We start from the raw sequence: 18570 nt of genomic DNA, 5'->3' as shown, positions 1-18570 counted from the left end.
AGTGAGCTCTCTGAGAATATTAACTAACTGTAGATTTTTTTTTCTCTGTAAATGTACATTGTAAGAATTCACACTCACTATACAGCCTTGAAAAAATAATTTAAGATTTCTATTAAAACGGTTTATATTCATAATGTTATTTTAAAATAGGTGCATATGGCATAGAGATAATATGTATGCAGTAGAACACCCAACCACAAGCTGTGGGAAATAAAAATGTCATTACGTACTGTAAGTGTTGATCACATCACACTTCTAGCTCAGTCATGACAGATTTGAATGAAAACTCGTCTTAAATCTTCAGCACATGGGGGTATTGATACTGATCTGTTCAGTTTTAAAACATTGACTCATCCTGAATGTGTCAAAGCAACACAAAGCAATTGACCATTTCTGATGGAACAGAAATAGCATACAAAAAACACTGCTTCCTTGATGCTTGGGAACAAAATGTATTGTGCTTTTGTTCGATCGAAATACTGTAAATAACCTCGGAAGGGTGTCCTTTGCCTGATAAAACAATTAATAATACAGCTGAGAAGAATCAGTATTACATAGGGCTGTGACATGGCATAAGGTTGCATCCTGCTTTGCTTGGCTCTGCTATCTTTACTAAAGGCAGAGAAAATCGGTTTAAATCACAGTGTCTGGCAGCAGATGTCCCCTGTGAGAAGTAAGACTCTTTAACAATTTGTATTGCTTCAGAATCATTAATCTATAAACTACTATGTCCTAGAGAGTCATTATCAAAAGTTTGCAAACAGTGAGAAAGTTTATCCGGGGTGTAGCTTACCATTTGGAGCATACACTGGGAATTCAAAGGGAAGGAATTCTGTGACTAATGACCCCATCTTGCCAGCCTGCAAAAGCAGATTTCATCCTCAGAAAGGATGGGACTGCTAGCCTATAATATGGATTTTGTCCTGTCCCTACTGTACTGTAAATAGTTCTTGAGGAACAGTAGAAATGTTGAGGTCTGGGTGTTTATTATGTGTTTTTCTAATTGTGTTAGTTAAAGTTGCAAAACAATCCTATTGTGCAACTACCTAATGGCCTTCTGTCTAGAGGCGTTTGTTCCGGTAATTGAAACAGTAAAGACAAACACATAATCCACTGTTTTCATTTTTTTAATAGTTTCTGTAAATCAAAGATCCAAGTCCATATGGTTTTGGGGCTCTAAAAAAAGATAAATTCCAAATGCTTTATGTTTCTCAGCGAGAATGCAGTGCCCTTAATAGGAAGGGTTTTTATACTGACATTCCCAGTGTCTATCTCTCATTTCAACTTTGCACTTTGATAAAATGCTAAAGGTGATTATGTCCATATCGACTCATTAAGAATTTTCAGTTTAAAATGATTATGCTGTGGTTTCTGGCATGTGACTCATATATGAGTTGAAATATTACTATATGCCTTTGATTTATACACATTTCAAATATATAGTGTTTTACTTGAGATTTAATCTTAAATTATCCTAGAATTTAATTTCTTTTTCTTGAGACCCTCTAATGAAGGTTGGACTTTTTGCAAGGATATTTTTGTAACATTAAGAAGCACAATCATTCTAAAAAGCTGTGATGTTGTTCATGCTGTCGAGTCTTTCACATGATAGATAGTTGCAACAAAGATAATAACATCCAGTGTGTGTTAAGTAAAGTGAAGGGCCTACTCCCATCAGGCCGTGCTCTGCGCCTGACCTCTGCTTTTGTCTCTTTGTCTCTCAGGGGAGCTGCTGAGCCAGCCCAGGCCAGAGGGAGTGACGGAGATCATCTGCCCAAAGAACGGATCGGAACGTGTCAATGTGGCTCTGATTTACCCCCCTACCCCCACTGTGATCAGCCCCTGTTTGAAATGAGGGTCCCCCAGCTGCAGCTCCTCCAGCCCCTCGCCACACAGCTGCCCCCCACGTCAACATGTCAGCCCCCTGTCAGCACTGGCATCCCTGCAACCAACACATCACTGTCAGACCAAAGAACAGCACAGCGCCACTCCATGTAAGAAGACACAGGACAGCTGATCTGGTCTCCTGCTGAGTCGGCTCAACTGTCGGGGATGGGAGTGCATATTGAATTCTGGACTGGATTCCTTTAACTTGTCATTGAAAGTCCAGGATAACCCGAATGGCTATCCTGAGAATTAAGATGAGTGGTGATTCTCTGATGCTCAGTAACAAGCATATACAGTAAATTTCACAATGTTTGCAGTTTCAAAAACGCATGGAAAACAAAACTCATGACATGTTATACTCGTAGTTAGAAAGCAATACTTGGCCTACAGTTAAACACCTTTAAAGAGGAAAGACAAGTTATTTTCTGGAGAAATCTCCTTTTTAGCAGTCTTGAGCAGATAAGCATTGCAGGTTAAGATGGTGTTTTTGCTTAAGTTTGCATGGAAGAATTTTTTTCTACTGTACTTAACTATGTTTTCATATTACATGGATTTGCAATGAAATATATTATTTTTTTTAAATTGTGGCTGGTAGTGTTTCTGTACAACACTTTGTGCTTTGGCAGTAATGGAATTGTCCATTTTCCTTTGAATATGAGCAAGAGCTTACACACAACAATGTCACTTGGGAGAGTGGTACACAATATAGATTTTGTAACTTATTTTGCTTTTCCTTTCTTAAAAGGGTATCAGAATGGCCAGTCTTATGGATGCCTACGTATTATGCAAAAGGACAACAACAAAACAAACAAGACTGGGAAGCTGAAAATCCACGAGCGAGTATCGGGCTCTGGTGGAAGCATGGACCCTCACCTCTGTTTCAAGCCAGACCAGCTGGACAATTCTTGCTGCTTTTCCGGCCTCATGGTCATCTCAACTGTTGTCCCATAATGTTGCTCTACAACAACCAGGCCGAATAAACAGTGAGGCAGAAAGAGGAAGATGCAGTTGGGTGTACGTTATGTTTCCTGTGGCTTCTCAGGGATTAAGTATGTAACAGAAGCGCACTTGAAAGCCATATTTACTCTCCCAACATGGTTGTCTTAATGCGAAAGTGAGCAGATCATTCACTGAAACAAAAGCAGCCGGGGGTGGTGATGGTGATGGTGAAGAAGGGGTTCTTTTCCAGGAAATAATGTGAAAATAGAAGAAAACAACAGTGGGCCTGTCCTACTGCAGCAGTTCTGAAGGACATACTGCGATGTGCAGAACTGCAGATACCAGTGAGGTGGGAAGTTCTTGAGAGAGCTGGGATCAGAATGTCAAAAGATTTAGTTCAGGAAGTCTGAACTAAAGGACAGATTTAAAACGTCAATTGGTTTTTTAAGAGTTTGTAAAATGGTCTCCTGATCCACAAAGCAAATCCTGCTTTTCCCTTACCATATTGTAGTCAAGAATCCTGCAGGCTGCATTCCCAAACTCCAGGGCTAAATCTGTGTGGCTTTAGCAGCCAGGTTCATCACATACTCTAGTTGTCCTGTTAATGCTGGTGTGAGGCAGGACTAATCAATACACACTTGGCGTCATGGATCTGAGAAATCATGTTGAATTTATATATCATATATTTAATCTCTTATAATGACCTCATGATTCTTGATATCAATTCTCAAGCCAATCCTGCTATTGTCTGCAGACAACAGCCTTGATAGAGGAGCACAGCAGCTGTTTCAGCTGATTCAAAAAACATTCAAGGGAAGCAATAGAGGGGAAATCGAACAAATACGTAGCACACTCTAAAGTAAGTATTTTAGCAGGACAGAATTTGGTATCCTATTGTATTTGCCCTTGACACTGCACTTCACATGCCTTTTCAATTGTTCACTCCATTGACAGCATTTTATCTAGGAGCTTCCTTTTCCTGTGACACCTTACCAAATGTTAGTTCATGAGTTCTTGTCCGATGGATTCTTTTTAATTCGATAAGTGGCCAGTTGTTGTAATGCTCCTCGCATCTGTTAAGTATTTGCTGCTTCGGGATTATCAGGATTATCATCCCAGACATCCAGGATAGCCCTTGGGGCTCACAGAGAAGAGGGGAAGATGATGTGGTCGCATACTCTGAAACGTGTTCCATGGCCACCTCCAGTATCTTCTCAAGCTCTTGGCCCACAAAGCCTCTCAGAAGGAGGATGAGAGCAGCACTCGCTGAGGGCACTGCAAACTCCAAAGGTGGCAGGCAGGTTACGAAGGTCACTGTTGTGTAACTGCCTCAGTTAGCTAGTGGCACAGTCTGGATACAAACCAGTGAACTCTAGTGTCTAACCGAGAATAGCCTCAATGGCATCCTTACTGGCTGATCCACGAAGAGCCCCACCATTGCTCTCATTTATACCCTTGGATTTTCCTTTAGCATCTGCAGATTCAGGACAATCTGTGTGACTGTTGTTACTACTCTGTCTCATTTCTTACATTCGCTGTGGTGTCACCAACCTGCTAATAAAGTCAAAGTCAGGAAGAAGTACATTAGTTGGGCAACAATATTGAAGTACAGAACCACTCACCTGAAGTAATGAGTGAACAATCCACACAACTCCACCCTCCCCCACCATTATTCTGTCAGGGGATGCTTCTGTTCTGTGTTTTAAAAAACGTCACCTTTCTCCGCCTCCCATATTTGAGCCAAGGACAAATGTGGACAGTTGTGATTTCACTGCCTGTCGAACTACTCTCTTTTCAGCTTGCCACCATAATGGAAAGAAGCTAAAGGGTTACTGAGTGCAGAAGGGCTGGGCTCAGCTTGAATGTTGACTGCCTGGTTCCTGTGGTTCATAATGATTTCCTTTCTCTTCTTCTCTACAAATGTGCTGCCCACTGTAAGCACCTGTTTTTGGAAAGATTGCCATGACTAACTTACCTTCCTTTCGCTGTGTGTTTTTTCCTGCGGTCTTGCTGTGCTGTGACTGTAACACATCCACTACACTATGACAGGAAATTGAAAAATGCTTAATTGGACCTTTAATAAAGAATGTACTGCCGTCAGTTACAATACTGTCAGAGTCTGATAAAGGGCAGTGAAAGCATAATAAAAACCATAGGAAAATGAAATACAAATAAGGTACTGTTCCCTCATGCAGAGGAAAGCTCCAGTAAGTGTAATATTATCCTTACATCTACTATAATTGACATTTTTTTACAAACAGGGGCAAAAAAATGTTGTAGATTGAACCTGAACCGACATACAGACAACTTAAACATATCATGTTCCTGGGGAATGCACAGGTTTATCTTTAAATAGATTTTTTTTTCTTTCTTGTTGCTTTGTGTATCAGTGTGAATCAGTATTTTATGCAACAGTGGACTATTGCATGAAACACCGTTCGAAGTTTCACTATTTCCCTCAGGTGCTTCTTGTGTTTATAAGATTAACACAAAGTGGCACAACACATTGAATCTCTAATTTAAGAAATAGGTAATGTTAACATAATTTCATATTTGTGGTGTTTTATGCAACCAGTCCCAAGGGCCTAAAAGTGCAAAAAGATTTATTTGTTAATGAAAGCAACAATACTGAGGCTGTTTCTTTTCCTTTATTTTGTTGCTGAGATGTTTTATTCTTTAATTAATCAAGCTTTTATTTTTTGTACCTGTTTTTTCTTTAGTCTGTGTTCACAGAGAAACAAACATCTACTTTGTCCTAGATTAGTAGATTTTTTTTCTAATAATTTCTTTCCCAAAGAGGGAAGTAAACTTGTAAACAGTATGTAAAGTCAGAAAAAACTGTAAAATTTGTATGTAATATCTTTATTTTTTTAAAAAACCTGATTGACACATTTAAATCCAGCTGTATTCAACTTCGTTAAGCATTAGTAACCATACAATGTTATGCATGGGTCACTGGCTCAGACGCAATGTTGTATATTGCTATTTTTATAGCTGGTGAGATCGTTTCACTACAGTTACTCTGAAACAAAAATGAGCACCAAATCCAAATAAATATTTGCCTTTCATTCTCCCCGTTCTGTTTTACTGTGTATCATCACTGACTGATAAACAAATCTGGCATGTCTCTACCTTGAACAAACTTTTGGTTGGTTTATTTTATTCATTTTCCTTGGCCTTCAGCTGACAAATAAGGTAATTTACAGAGTGCTATGCACAATTTGTGTGTGATGTGTGCAATGTTTTTAGACCAATTCTTAAAATCTCAATTTTTGAAGTAGTAGGCTCATACTGTATGCTCTACTTTAAAAGTTGTATTAGCATTATTGATATTATTATTATTATTATTATTATTATTATTATTATATATTATTATAGATATAGATATTATAGATACAGATATTATTATAATTATATATTATTATATAATATTATATATTATATATTATAATTATATTATAATAATAGATATTATTATATAGCCATATCACCCTGCAACTCACAACTTGCAACCCACTGATGCTAAGCAAGTGTGAGCCTGGTCAGTACCTGGATGGGAGACCTCCTGGGAAAAACTAAGGTTGCTGCTGGAAGAGGTGTTAGTGGGGCCAGCAGGGGGCGCTCACCCTGCGGTCCATGTGGGTCCTAATGCCCCAGTATAGTGACGGGGACACTATACTGTAAACAGGCGCCGTCCTTCGGATGAGATGTAAAACCGAGGTCCTGACTCTCTTTGGTCATTAAAAATCCCAGGGCGTTACTCGAAAAGAGTAGGGGTGTAACCCCAGCATCCTGGCCAAATTTCCCATTGGCCCTTACCAATCATGGCCTCCTAATAATCCCTCTCTATGAATTGGCTACATTACTCCGCTCTCCTCCCCACCAATAGCTGATGTGTGGTGATGGTTCTGGCGCACTATGGCTGCCGTCGCATCATCCAGGTGGGGCTGCACATTGGTGGTGGTGGAGGGGAGTCCCCATTACCTGTAAAGCGCTTTGAGTGGAGTGTCCAGAAAAGCGCTATATAAGTGTAAACAATTATTATTATTATTATTTCAATTTTTAATTCCTATTTCCTTTCATTCCATTAATACTAAAATATTCCTTTCCAGCTTTTATTTTCTAGATGACCTGAATTTCTTGAATTGAGCACCAGGGATATATCAAGAAATCAGACACCACTCCGTTTATTAACAGAACACTTTTTCCTGGTAGGTGCCCATAGCATAAAGGATCCTATCCAAGAAGCACAGGGCGCAAGGCCAGACTACACTCTAGACAGGATGGCAGTCCATCACAGGACACACTCATGCATGCAAGGCCAATTGAGGGACACCAATTAAATTATTGGGTGTGTCTTTAGGAGGTGGGAGGAAACCGGGCACCTGTTAAAAACTGTTATTTTATTTCTTATCTTTGTCATTTCCTAATTTATGTCTTCAGTGCAGTTTTAGCACACTCGTTCTATGTCCTAAATGAGCTCTGGGGAACATTAATTGACAATACTATGGAAAACATTTCTAAAGTATATTTATATTGAGGGTCTCTAACTTCAGTAAAAAGGCCTACGCTATCTCTCTGTGACGGGCTGGTGTACCATTCAGGGTGCATCCTGCTTTGCGCCTACTGCTTGCAACAGACCAGTGTCTTCAAATGTTTGTAATAACATTCCCATAAACTTCAATCATTAATTCATCAAACTCAAAAGACTCTAATTGCCTTCTGATGATGGTTAAGAGTTTATAAATGAGTGGACAATACATTTGCCCAATAAAGTAAAAATGAAAGTTTAAAGCAAAGTTAACTGAAATAAAAGTTTGCCATTTTTTTTAATGTTTGCATTCACTCAGAAATGTTCATAAAACATTAAATATCGTCTTATGGAGCACTGCAAGCAAATGAGAACATTTCCTCAAATCAGGTCAGAATCAGACTCATTAGCAAAATGTTGACCAATTAAAGAAAATCAGTCTATGGGTCATTTTGCATTCATGGGTATGCAATGTCCTTTGTTCCCCATTTCTAACACACTGACTGTTCAAGTGATCTGAAGGATAATCAATCATTTCTTGATACCTGGAAGAGGTAAATCATATGAGGGAGGCTGCAGCTTTGTCTTTCAGGTCAGGTAAGTCTCAACGCAGGAATTCTGCCAGCCTGCTAGACTCCATTAACAGTGCTGAGAAGGTACACCACTGGATTGGGGCCATGAGGATTACTTTAATTAGATAGACCAATATAAAATAGCTAATCGCACATACCTGCCTCTGTTGACCTTCATAATTCTAAATCTGCGTCGAGATATTTTCTCTGGAGTTAAGCTGACAATTACTAAAGGAAGTGGTGAAAATAATCAAAAGGACATTAATATATTGATATTCACATACATTTCACAGAAATCATGTTCAAAGTTCTTTAAATAACATGGCTGGGCATTCTCAGTTAAATTCTCTCCTATATAATATCCATTTTTGTGTGGGACATTATGGGTATATTACATACCTGTCAGTCCTGCAAGTCAAATTTTAATTGTCTTCTTTATAACTTTACCAAATACGGATATCTAAATGAGACTTTTTGAACTGTTTTAATCTACAAAATAATATAGCAAGATATAAATTAAATAACAAACTTTATCATTTGTAATCAAATGTTATTCACAAGTTACCAAGAAAGCCAAGGTAAATGTTAAATTAAATTCTTATTATTATATTTTTGTTGTGGGTAACACTGTGACTTAAAGGATGCTTGAAGCAATTCTGAGATTGCTCTACTGCCGCCTGTTGGTGGAAATCATTCATAGTTACAGTACAGTATGTGCAGTACTTGTATGTCATTTGGTTTGTTAAAAATCATTGTTTCTACTTTTATCTTAACATTGTTTTTAAAAACATATATCATAAATGGATTAAATATTTTATGTATATCCTAATGCAGGGTATGTGAATTTCATTTTTTCATCATACCATAATTGTCTAGCCAGATGTTTATCTTTTTATTTTAAAAATTTTATTTTGATTTCAATGTTAGGTACAACAGTTGTAACATATTTCAAAACCACTGGAAAAAAAGTATTTTTTCCCTCAAATTACCTAATGAGTTGGCATATTCAATAAAAAAAGCTTTTAGTGAAACTAAAAACACAAGAAACTGAGACTCTTGCATTATTATGTATGAAACATTTTCCTAGATATTTTCACAATGTACAATACCTTACAAGGCAAACAAAATGTAAAGATATATATAGTAGATTTAAAAGCACAGACCATAAATCAAGGGTTATTTTGGTCAAATTCTCCAATGAATTGGTATCAATTAAGTGTCATTCAGAAAATTGTGTACGATTTTGGTCACCACATTATAAAAAATATTTGCTTCTCTGGAAGTATTACAGAGCAGAGAAACCTGATACGTTCCCAGGCTTGGAGGAATATCTTACACTGACAGACAAAAAGAACTGAACCTTTTATGTATTGAACAGAAAAGACTCTGAGGTGACCTGATTTAAGTATTCAAAATCCTCAAAGGTGCTGACAAAGTCAACCCAATGGGCTTCTTCAGAATCAGCAGTGAAAATGGATGTATATTGGATGTATATTTAAAACTGAACACAGGAGACACTTCTTTGAATTACTCATTACAAAGGATTGTGGGAGTATGGACAAAGTAAGTAAAGCCTATGAACAACGAAACAAAGTAAATGGGCCGAATGATCTCCTCTCATTGTAACATGTCTTATATGAAATTTATGAAATTCTCAGACATACATACGTTTTTTTTACAACAGTTATTAAACACAAATTTCTGTAACAATATTACGCAGCACAATAACAATAAAAACCTTAATCTTCTTTATTTGTTTAGTTACTGTACTGTACGTCCAAGTGAGACTTGAAATACTATACAGCAGGTATCATTTGGAAGAACATTGTTTACTGTTCTTCAGTTACACATCAGCAACATAATATAAAGTATCACTTTTTTAATTGTCTTTAAATTGTAGTTGACAAGGCATTTCTTCAAATGAATACAATGTGCTGACTTACTGTACATTACCAGCCCTGATCTAATCCAAACATTTGAAAAATAAGACCTAAGGCACGGCCAAATTCCAAGAAAAGCACGAGAGCCTCCTTTTGGATGTATTACATTTAGGCAATACCAAAAACACAAAACAACTATTAATGAAGATAAAATAACCTCTGACCATCTTTTATTCATTTTTCACTAATATTGTTGGAGAAAGACTAATAGCAATAGATTACGAGAGTAAATATGTGATTCGTAATGGTGGGCGTCATACTATCATATTTATTGCTCAATGGTGAGACAGGTTTCTTGTCCAGTGTATTTACAGAAAATGTTAGAAGACTAAATGCATGGCAAAATTACAAATCAATGTTCTAAGATTATGTAAAACCTTGTTTATTATCAACATTATGGAATAAGGCTCCGTAATGCCAAAGCATTTAATTTGCAGTGACGTACTGTATTCAATGGGGAGCTAAATCATGTATTTACCAGAGAAGCCAGTTCTTTAATTATCTCCCACACAATGCAGGGCTTATTCAACATGAAAGGAAGTCCGAACCCCATGACTTAGATTCCTGCTTTTCAAGTTGTTGCTGTGAAGCTAGTATCTGACACTCATTAATGAAAAGCCTGGAGGACTTTAGGTAAGTGTACAAGTAACTGTGAGAATTTCTCTTGTATATTTCAGAAAGGAATTATTCAATACTGGATATGACACCACAAAAACTGATCGCTATGATAACCCTTTCTTTAATTTCACAGCAGATACTATATGTAACATTTAGTGATTAACTACTGTCATTTGATTTAATAAATGTAAACAGAATTCTGATAACTATAAATTAACTATAAATATCTACAAAATTATGTTTATGCAAATTAAGTAACTTTAAATTAGTACAGGATCATTTACTTCATTCAGGAATGAAGACTTTATGTTTAGTTTTCTTTTGGAACAATGTACAATATATTAGCCAAAACACAATTATAAATGAGATAAATCATTTTTTTCCATCTAGTCAGTATGGTTGCTGGGAACTAATTGATTCAAGGTTCCCATCCAGTCATTTCTTGAAAGGGGGTCAGCTTCAGCAACATGGCTGGGTAGGTGATTTCATACTCCCACAACCTAATTGAACATAAACAAAACTGAGCAATAGAAATTAAGTTTATACCCCTTTATCTTTTCAATGATAAGGGAATGACATAGGTATGCCAAATGTCATACCTTTAAGGTGATTTATTCTTTTAAGCTTTTGAGTATGAGCATGCAGGAGGACTATGCAGGACAGATTAATAATGCAGAATGTACAGTGTGAGTCAGGCAGGCCCCAGTTGCCATGGCAACAACAACAAACTCCTTCCTAAGTGAACAAGTGTGACTCATTAAGCAGGCCAGAGATTGACACTGTTTATCAAATTTGATTTCTTTTGCTAAGACAAACTAGATTTTTTTTTTCCTGCTACTGTTTTTTGTGGAAATTGGAGGGATATTTGAAGAAAACGGTTACTTCCACTTGGTTCTCTTCAGGAAATGCAGCTCAAGGGTCTATGATGCCGATCTCTTCAGGAGCAACTGGGCATGTGGGAGTAGGGGTTGACAGCTCTATAAAATGGGCGCCCGAAGGATACAGACAGGATGCCGAGCTTTCCCCAAGGAACTGTGATTCTTATTTGGAGAGGTATGTAAAGCTACAGTTTTTTAAAACAAAAATCTTGCACTCATTTAGCCATTTAAAAATACTGGTGGGAGAAAGTTAATGCGATATACTACTTTGATGCAGACTGACTGAAAAAGAACCTCTAATTTAAGTACGAAACTGTACTCTGTCCATCTGCCTTAGAATACTGTGTAAATGGAAAGCTTTTATGAAGGGTGCCATCTCAGTTTTAATTGATAAAGGGGAGAATGTTACAATTAATGTAAATACAGGAATTGTTTAAATATTAATAATTCCATTCAAATGTTACTTCAAATGCAGACAAATACAACCAGAGATGAAGATATAAAATTTATAAAGAATAAATCAAATTATTCTCAAATTATTTTCAAGACATTGAAAATACTGGGAAAATGATACTGACATATTCGCAGTTTGAGGTTATGAATGCTTGAACCTAAAGGGGAATTTTAAGAGTTGTTTAATATTATCTGACATCAAATTCTAGTGAACAAAAATGTCTCTGGTTCTAAATCTATACTTTGATTTATCTGTAATCTTCACTGCTACTTACAAGGATTAGTTGGTTATGAATATGTATCAATATTTCTTGAATTCCAGTCACAGGTGCCAGCACTTTCTCTATCAAAACAAGCTTGTTTTGACTAAACAGAAGGTCAAACATCCACCTACATACAGTACAGTAACAATACATACGATAATCAGTCCAACTGCCAAAAGCATGACACACTGGCATGGTGGTTAGCGTTGCTGGTTATAGCTTCAGGGTCCAGGGTTCAGTTTTGGCTTTGTGTATATGTGGTTCTGTGTATTTTCTACATGTTCATATTCTCTAGGTTTTCCAGTTTTCTCTCACCTGCAAAAGACATTCAAGCTACAGTTGGCTGGCAATTTTAAATTGTACGATTCTCCACAGCCCTGTGAAGGACTGGAGTCCTGTCACAGGGAAGAGCAGCTGTGTCCTCTCAGCCTAGCCTAGCCACCTGTGCTTCCAGGACAGGCTCCTTTTTGGCACAACTTTCACCAAGTTAAGCAGCTTTCTGAAGATTCAGCAGGAGCAAGGAGATACATAAACCCACTAGCACTCTATACAAGAAATATTTTGTAATGCAAATCTGTTTTGTGTTTAGAACAGGAAACTATGTTACAGAAATAGTGCAGTAATTTATTCACATTTTTATCTTTTTTTCAGGTATTTAGAAACTCGCGCCAGTGCCAGAAAGAGAAACAACAGTGACAGAGCTGTGGTAAGTGAATCTAGGGTTGTTTATGCTTAACTAGATTAGGAATAAACTGTATATCTGCTGATAAATGTTGAATTTCTACCAATATATAAATACGTAGTGTCTTACTCCTGTAGACAACAGAAAGGTTTTTTCTGTGTTTCTACCTTTCTGATCTCTGACTTTGTTAGAAAGGGTTCTAAAACATTAGTTGGATGAGTCTGAATTGTTTCCTTGAGTAGCTGATGCAAGAATGCAATATTTTCTTCAAAGGAATTCGCTAATTTCTGAATTTAAAAAGGCATAGTGTATTTTATTGTATGGCGTATACATTAAATGCGTTTTCATGCCCAAGTGTCAGATGTTTTCTCATTTAACACTACCTACAAATAGTAGTATTTATGACAAGACTGTTAAAGATCCCCCTTTGATGATGGTATGGCTGGGGGGGTTTAGCATTAAATTCGGAAACCAAAGTCTATCGTTAGTCCTGTCATTAAGAAGTCATTAACCGCCTTCTTTTTACCAGCGTCCCAACAGAAAGCGGGCGAAGTTGTTAACAAAGTTATCGTAACCTAATGTATACCCTAAGGGAGTATTAAACAATACGCTCTCCCTAAACGTTTTGGATCTTCTCAGATTGTCAGCACTCACTATTACAAATAACACTAGGGCAACCGCTGACTGTTCAGAAACTGCTTTTATAGAGAACTGGCGATTCCGACTGCAACCAATTCATTGATTACCTGGTGACGATGCAAGGAATGCACTTCTTTGACTGGGGTAACTCCGCCCCCTGGCGACTCAACCCTGTCTCTAGTCTCACGCTCTGCTACTAGTACTTTTGCACCATGAAACATGACGGTCAGCATTCAATAAAAAAATAGCTTGCCGAAGACCAAGCAGATTTAAGAAATGTCTTAAAACCACTTTTTAAGCAACTATTCTGAAGGACATAGTAACTAAAGAACATGTATAATCACTTATTATGATTTTATCATTTAATAGAGTTTCTTCAAAATAGCACGTATACTAAAAGTATTAATGAAGAGTGCATACACATTGTGCTCAACCTTTCTAGCAGCCCGATACTCCTTGGCTGTACAATTTCCCATGGGAATTTACACCTGTCAAAAGTAAAAAATTATTATTTTAATAATTTTCTTTCTTTAAGGCTTATGTGTTGAATGTCAGCTTCTGCACCTAACTGGATTAAATAAAACATTCAAACACCGTATTTATGTCACAAAGGTTATATGTCTGAGTCTCATTTTCTGAGAAATGCTGGTTTAAATGAGTCTCTGAAGTTATTTGGTTGTAATGCAGTCGTCTTGGGATTTTTCCAACATTCCATGTTTTTATTATATAAACATACACTGAGGGTACAAAACATTAGGGATGACTGCTCTTTCCTTCAAACAGACTGACCAGGTGAATTCAAGTGAAAGCTATGAACCCTAATTGATTTCACCTGTTAAATCCACCTCAACCTGTGTATATGAAGGGGAGGAGACAGGTTAAAGAAGGTTTTTTAAGGCTTGAAACAAGTGAGATATGGATTGTGTATGTGAGGGAGAATGGGCAAGAGAAAGATTTAAGTGCCTTTGACGGCATAGGATAGTAGGTGCTAGGTGTGTTGGTTTGAGTGTGTCAAGAACTGCAACACTACTGGGTTTTTTAAGCTCACCGGTGTCCTGTGTACATCTTGAGTAGTCTACCACGCAAAAATTATCCAGCCAACGGCAGACCAGGGGTTGGAAATGGCTCATTGATGAAAGAGGTGAAAGGAAGCTGACACGAATTATGTACATAAGCACAACCCATCACACCTTGACATGAATTGGGTATGGCAGCTGATGACCTTGCAGAGCTCCACTTCTTCCAGCAAAAAAACAAGCAACCCCTGTTGCAGTGGGCTAAGGAACAAAAACATCGGACACTGGAGGATTGGGAAAAACATTGCCTATTCTGATGAATCAATGAATGAATTAGCTGGAGTAGAGATCCACTACCAACCAACTCACCACAACTGTGGGAAGCACTGGAGTCAGCATGGGCCAGCATTCCTGTGGAACACTTTCAACACCTTGTGGAGTTCATACCCTAATATTGAGGCTGTTCTGAGGGCTAAAGTGGGTGTGACACGATATTAGGAAGAAATCCCTAATGTTTTGTACACTCAGTGTACAGTATATGACGCATTTCATGTTTTTCCTCTGTTTTCATATTTGATAATGAGCAAAAATATAAACATACTGTATAGGCCATAGTATATAATAATTTAAAGGCTGAGCCTTATGTGTTTATTGTTGTGTCAATTTACTTTTTTACTCATTCTTACAAGTGAGGAAGAGTTACTGTAGTGTGAGAATAATCCCTCATTTGATTTACCAGCCTAAAGATCTTTCTGTGTGAAATGGGTTAGAGCAGGGCTCTCCAATCCTCATATTGGAAGGCTGATATGTGCTCAAGATGATTTTCTATCTATATTTTGTGTTTTCATTTTTCCCCCTTTGAAACAGATAATCAGACACCAGAATTCACACAGCCTTAATTCTGATGCTGCTGGTGAGGAAATGAACACTGACAGAAAGGGTAAGACCCCTCAAAGCTATGGAGTAGCAAGTGCTTTATACAATATTTTGATAATTAAATAATCCAGAAAATTCAGATAATCCAGAAAAAATATGCACAAAAATGATGCACAATGAGGATTTACGGATTATGTATTAAATGTTATCACATTCGGTAATATTATTCTGTTTGTGGTATGACTAACTGTTCCCACTCTCACACTGTAGCAAAGTATCTTCATCTTTTATCTAAGGCAGGTATGTTTAAACCATACTTTCAATAGTATTAACACATATATTTTTTGTACAAAATGACCCCCCGCCCCTTCCCTCCAGAGAACAAAAGAAAGCAATTTCTGTCCTGAGTGGCTCCCCTTTAGCAAGATGGAAAGATGAGAAACTAGTAATATTTATATTTTCTGCATCTGCCAAAAATGTAGAGTAATGTAAGTGTTCATGCACTGGCCCTTTTAAGCTGCTGCAATGTGTGTAGCTTTGGTATTTCAGCTGCCTAGTTTTAAAATGTCATTAATTATATATGCATCAAGAAATAACCAGATTCATTATGCCACAATTGTTCAATGAGATAGATTGCTAGCGCCATATTTCACTACTTTTAAAATATAAACATTAAATATTATATGCACTATAGTGATTATAAACCTCACAGACATTTTACTTAATGCTATACATCTAACAACTGTTGGCAAAAGGTTGCAACATTTTGATAAAACAAAATCCACTGCAAGTGGATTGGGATCGAAGGAAATAAAGATGAAGAGAATGCCTGTAACATCATTTAAAATTTTAATAATTATTTTTAAAACTGTGAGACACCAAAATAAAGCTAGAAAAATTACAACCTTTAGTCAAAAGCAGGAAAGACTCATTTAATATTGTGAATGAACCTAGTAGAACCTGAGATATATAGTCCAGAGAATGTACAGTACCTAGAAGAATAAGAACACTGCAAATCTAAATTGCAATTTATTGAGCACTTCTTAAACTACTAGTCTTGCTAAGAAAACTTTATATCTGGAAGAGACATAATAACTTTGTTACATATTCATAGTTGTATACTGTAAGTACTGAGGATTGCTGTAACACTTAAATTATGAGAGTTCTAGATTAGTGCCATTCTTTCCTTGTACCTAAAAAATCAGCAGTTACTGTATATCTATACTTTAGATTTTCTAATATTCATAAGGTATGCTGTGTATGTATTTAAATTGTTTTGGCATGGTCATGAGAACAGCACATATTTTATTTTGTTTCTTTTTTTTTGTTGTTTCACAGGCCACAACGATAAAACTGTTACAGATCAGAAGAATGGCAAAAGTGATGGTGATGTCTCAGGAAATGACCCTAGTAAAACAGCATCAAACAAATCATCAGCCTGTAATATTTTATAAGGGCATTAACTTCATGTCATAAACTTTCAATGGTAAATGGATGCTCTTCCCATGGAAAAAGATCTGTTCCCTTTATGTTGCATTTACATCGCTCTATATATAATAGTATAACTATTTGAATATATACAGTATTACACAAGTAATTACACAAATTCTTAATAGTCATTGTATTATATTAACCATAGATGTACCAAAATAACTTGCCTATGAATATTAAAAATGTTATTTGTATGGCATATTTAGTTTTCCATCCTAAAATTCTGTTTATAAATTTAGGAATTAATCTTCAATCCCAATTTCTAAATGGATTTTATTTTATTGTATACAAGGCAAACATGACGTAAATAAACACATTTTTGATTATGCTAAATAATCTTTTTTGCATACCGCTGGTAAGTTATTAAATTCTTTATTTGAAAAAAAATGCAATTCTACTATTTTCTGAAAGTGTCAGAAATGCTTTTTCTTGGGTGATTTAGTCATCTATGCTTATTATCTGATCAAACTGTGATATTAAGTAAATAGTTATGCACACCACTTTTTCTTCCTTTATACAGTACATCATTAATTTGAATTATGAAAGCAAACTAATACTAATGATAAGCTTTATTTTATATAGCACCTTAAATGTCCAGTAGCTTCTCAAAGCACTTCAAGTGAAAAAAAAAACAGTTGAAAACGAAAGAAAACATTTAATAAAGTTAGGAGATAAAATTAGCACAAATACATGCAGTAGAAGATGCAATAAGCAGATACAAACATCAATTGAGTGAAAGTGAGATGGGGGTAAGAAGATAATCTGGGTTCTGAGGTGCCAAGCACAGTAGGTGATACTACAGAATTACTTACAGAACGGAGATGAGTGAAACAGCTGTTGAAAACTGTAACATATCAACTCAGATTGTTATAGTCGTCTATCAGCTATAAAAAGCCACAGTTAATCTTACTTCTGAAGCATTGCAGAAATTACTGTATAAATGCAAAACCTTGGATCTAAAAAGTGCAACTGTTGAAGCTACACAAACACGGTTTCTGCAAGATAATTGAGAACATGCAGTCTAGTTCCCTCAGCAAAGTCATTAATTTGGGACTACAAGCATGAAAGACCTGATACCCAAACAAAGCAAAATAATAGGGGACCAGAAATAACACGAAGTCTGCCTGGATGACCAGGAAGCATTATTGGACCCCTAGAGGTCCTTGGACCCCTAGAGGTTTTTTTTTCTCCTTACTAAGGAGTTTTTGGTTCCTCTCCTCCATTGTCTTCTGGTCTTTTCTGTTCCGTATTCATAAAATGTATGGTCACTTGCATTGTTAAGCGCCTTGGGGCAACCTTGTTGTGAAAGGTGCTATATTAAAATAAATTGAATTGAATTGAATTATTGGTCTGTTTAATCCACCTGCACAGGGTCTGAGGAAGCTGGTAATTATGACTAATCAAGAAACCTCCAGGACTAAGATTTGTCAACCATAGCCCAGAACTAGAAGAAGGAACTGAGGGCTAGTTACAACTTGCCGATTTTGATCTTACAATTTCTTATTGTGTCAAGGAACAAGACCCACATTTTCTGCAAGCAGATGATGTCTGATGGGATTGAAATGAGTGTTGGTACATCTAGGTCATACAGCACAAGAAAATAGTCTATCTCACAATGTAGATGCTAAAGCCATAGTGGCTTTGTAATGTAAAAGCACTACTGTGGACTTGCATTTATGGACAAATTGTTGGAACAAACCTGAAATTAAATATAATTCTTCCAGAGACATAAGGGTGAGATACTTTTAATGCCCTGTACCCTTGAATGCAGAAAATCATAATAAT

The 18570-nt window shown here is 36.7% G+C and overlaps 2 protein-coding genes across 3 annotated transcripts in view; both read left to right on the top strand.

Annotated features, from left to right (window-relative positions):
* Nucleotides 1–5893, top strand: part of mfhas1 (multifunctional ROCO family signaling regulator 1) — a 49117-nt gene extending 43224 nt beyond the window's left edge. Inside the window, exons 2-3 of one of the 2 annotated variants that reach the window (XR_016090876.1) lie at nt 1725–1994; nt 2633–5893. Coding sequence is in view for 1 of the 2 variants with exons in the window: in XM_088912174.1 (XP_088768300.1) it covers nt 1725–1855 (131 nt within the window). In the remaining variant the exon portion in view is untranslated. Of the gene's footprint in view, nt 1–1724 lie in introns of both variants that reach the window. The other variant, XM_088912174.1, reaches the window with a different exon arrangement.
* Nucleotides 5894–11412: 5519 nt separating this feature from the next.
* LOC148838035 (uncharacterized) lies at nt 11413–16748 on the top strand. Its single transcript, XM_088911152.1, has 4 exons — nt 11413–11540; nt 12733–12787; nt 15286–15358; nt 16633–16748. Exons 1-4 carry the CDS (start codon nt 11413–11415, stop codon nt 16746–16748), a joined length of 372 nt encoding a protein of 123 aa, XP_088767278.1.
* The last annotated feature ends 1822 nt before the right edge of the window (nt 16749–18570 follow it).

Source organism: Atractosteus spatula, chromosome 3 (assembly GCF_055471065.1).
Source record: "Atractosteus spatula isolate fAtrSpa1 chromosome 3, fAtrSpa1.hap1, whole genome shotgun sequence".
Taxonomy (NCBI): Eukaryota; Metazoa; Chordata; class Actinopteri; order Semionotiformes; family Lepisosteidae; genus Atractosteus; species Atractosteus spatula.
This window is presented reverse-complemented; position numbering and strand designations above follow the sequence as displayed.

What these genes read in the sequence shown, in the direction of transcription:
- LOC148838035 (XM_088911152.1), top strand. Translation starts at nt 11,413, where the DNA reads ATGCCGATCTCTTCAGGAGCAACTGGGCATGTGGGAGTAGGGGTTGAC. An exon ending in TGTGATTCTTATTTGGAGAG is followed by an intron (nt 11,541 to 12,732) that starts GTATGTAAAGCT and finishes TCTTTTTTTCAG; the next exon opens with GTATTTAGAAACTCGCGCCA. An exon ending in ACAACAGTGACAGAGCTGTG is followed by an intron (nt 12,788 to 15,285) that starts GTAAGTGAATCT and finishes CCTTTGAAACAG; the next exon opens with ATAATCAGACACCAGAATTC.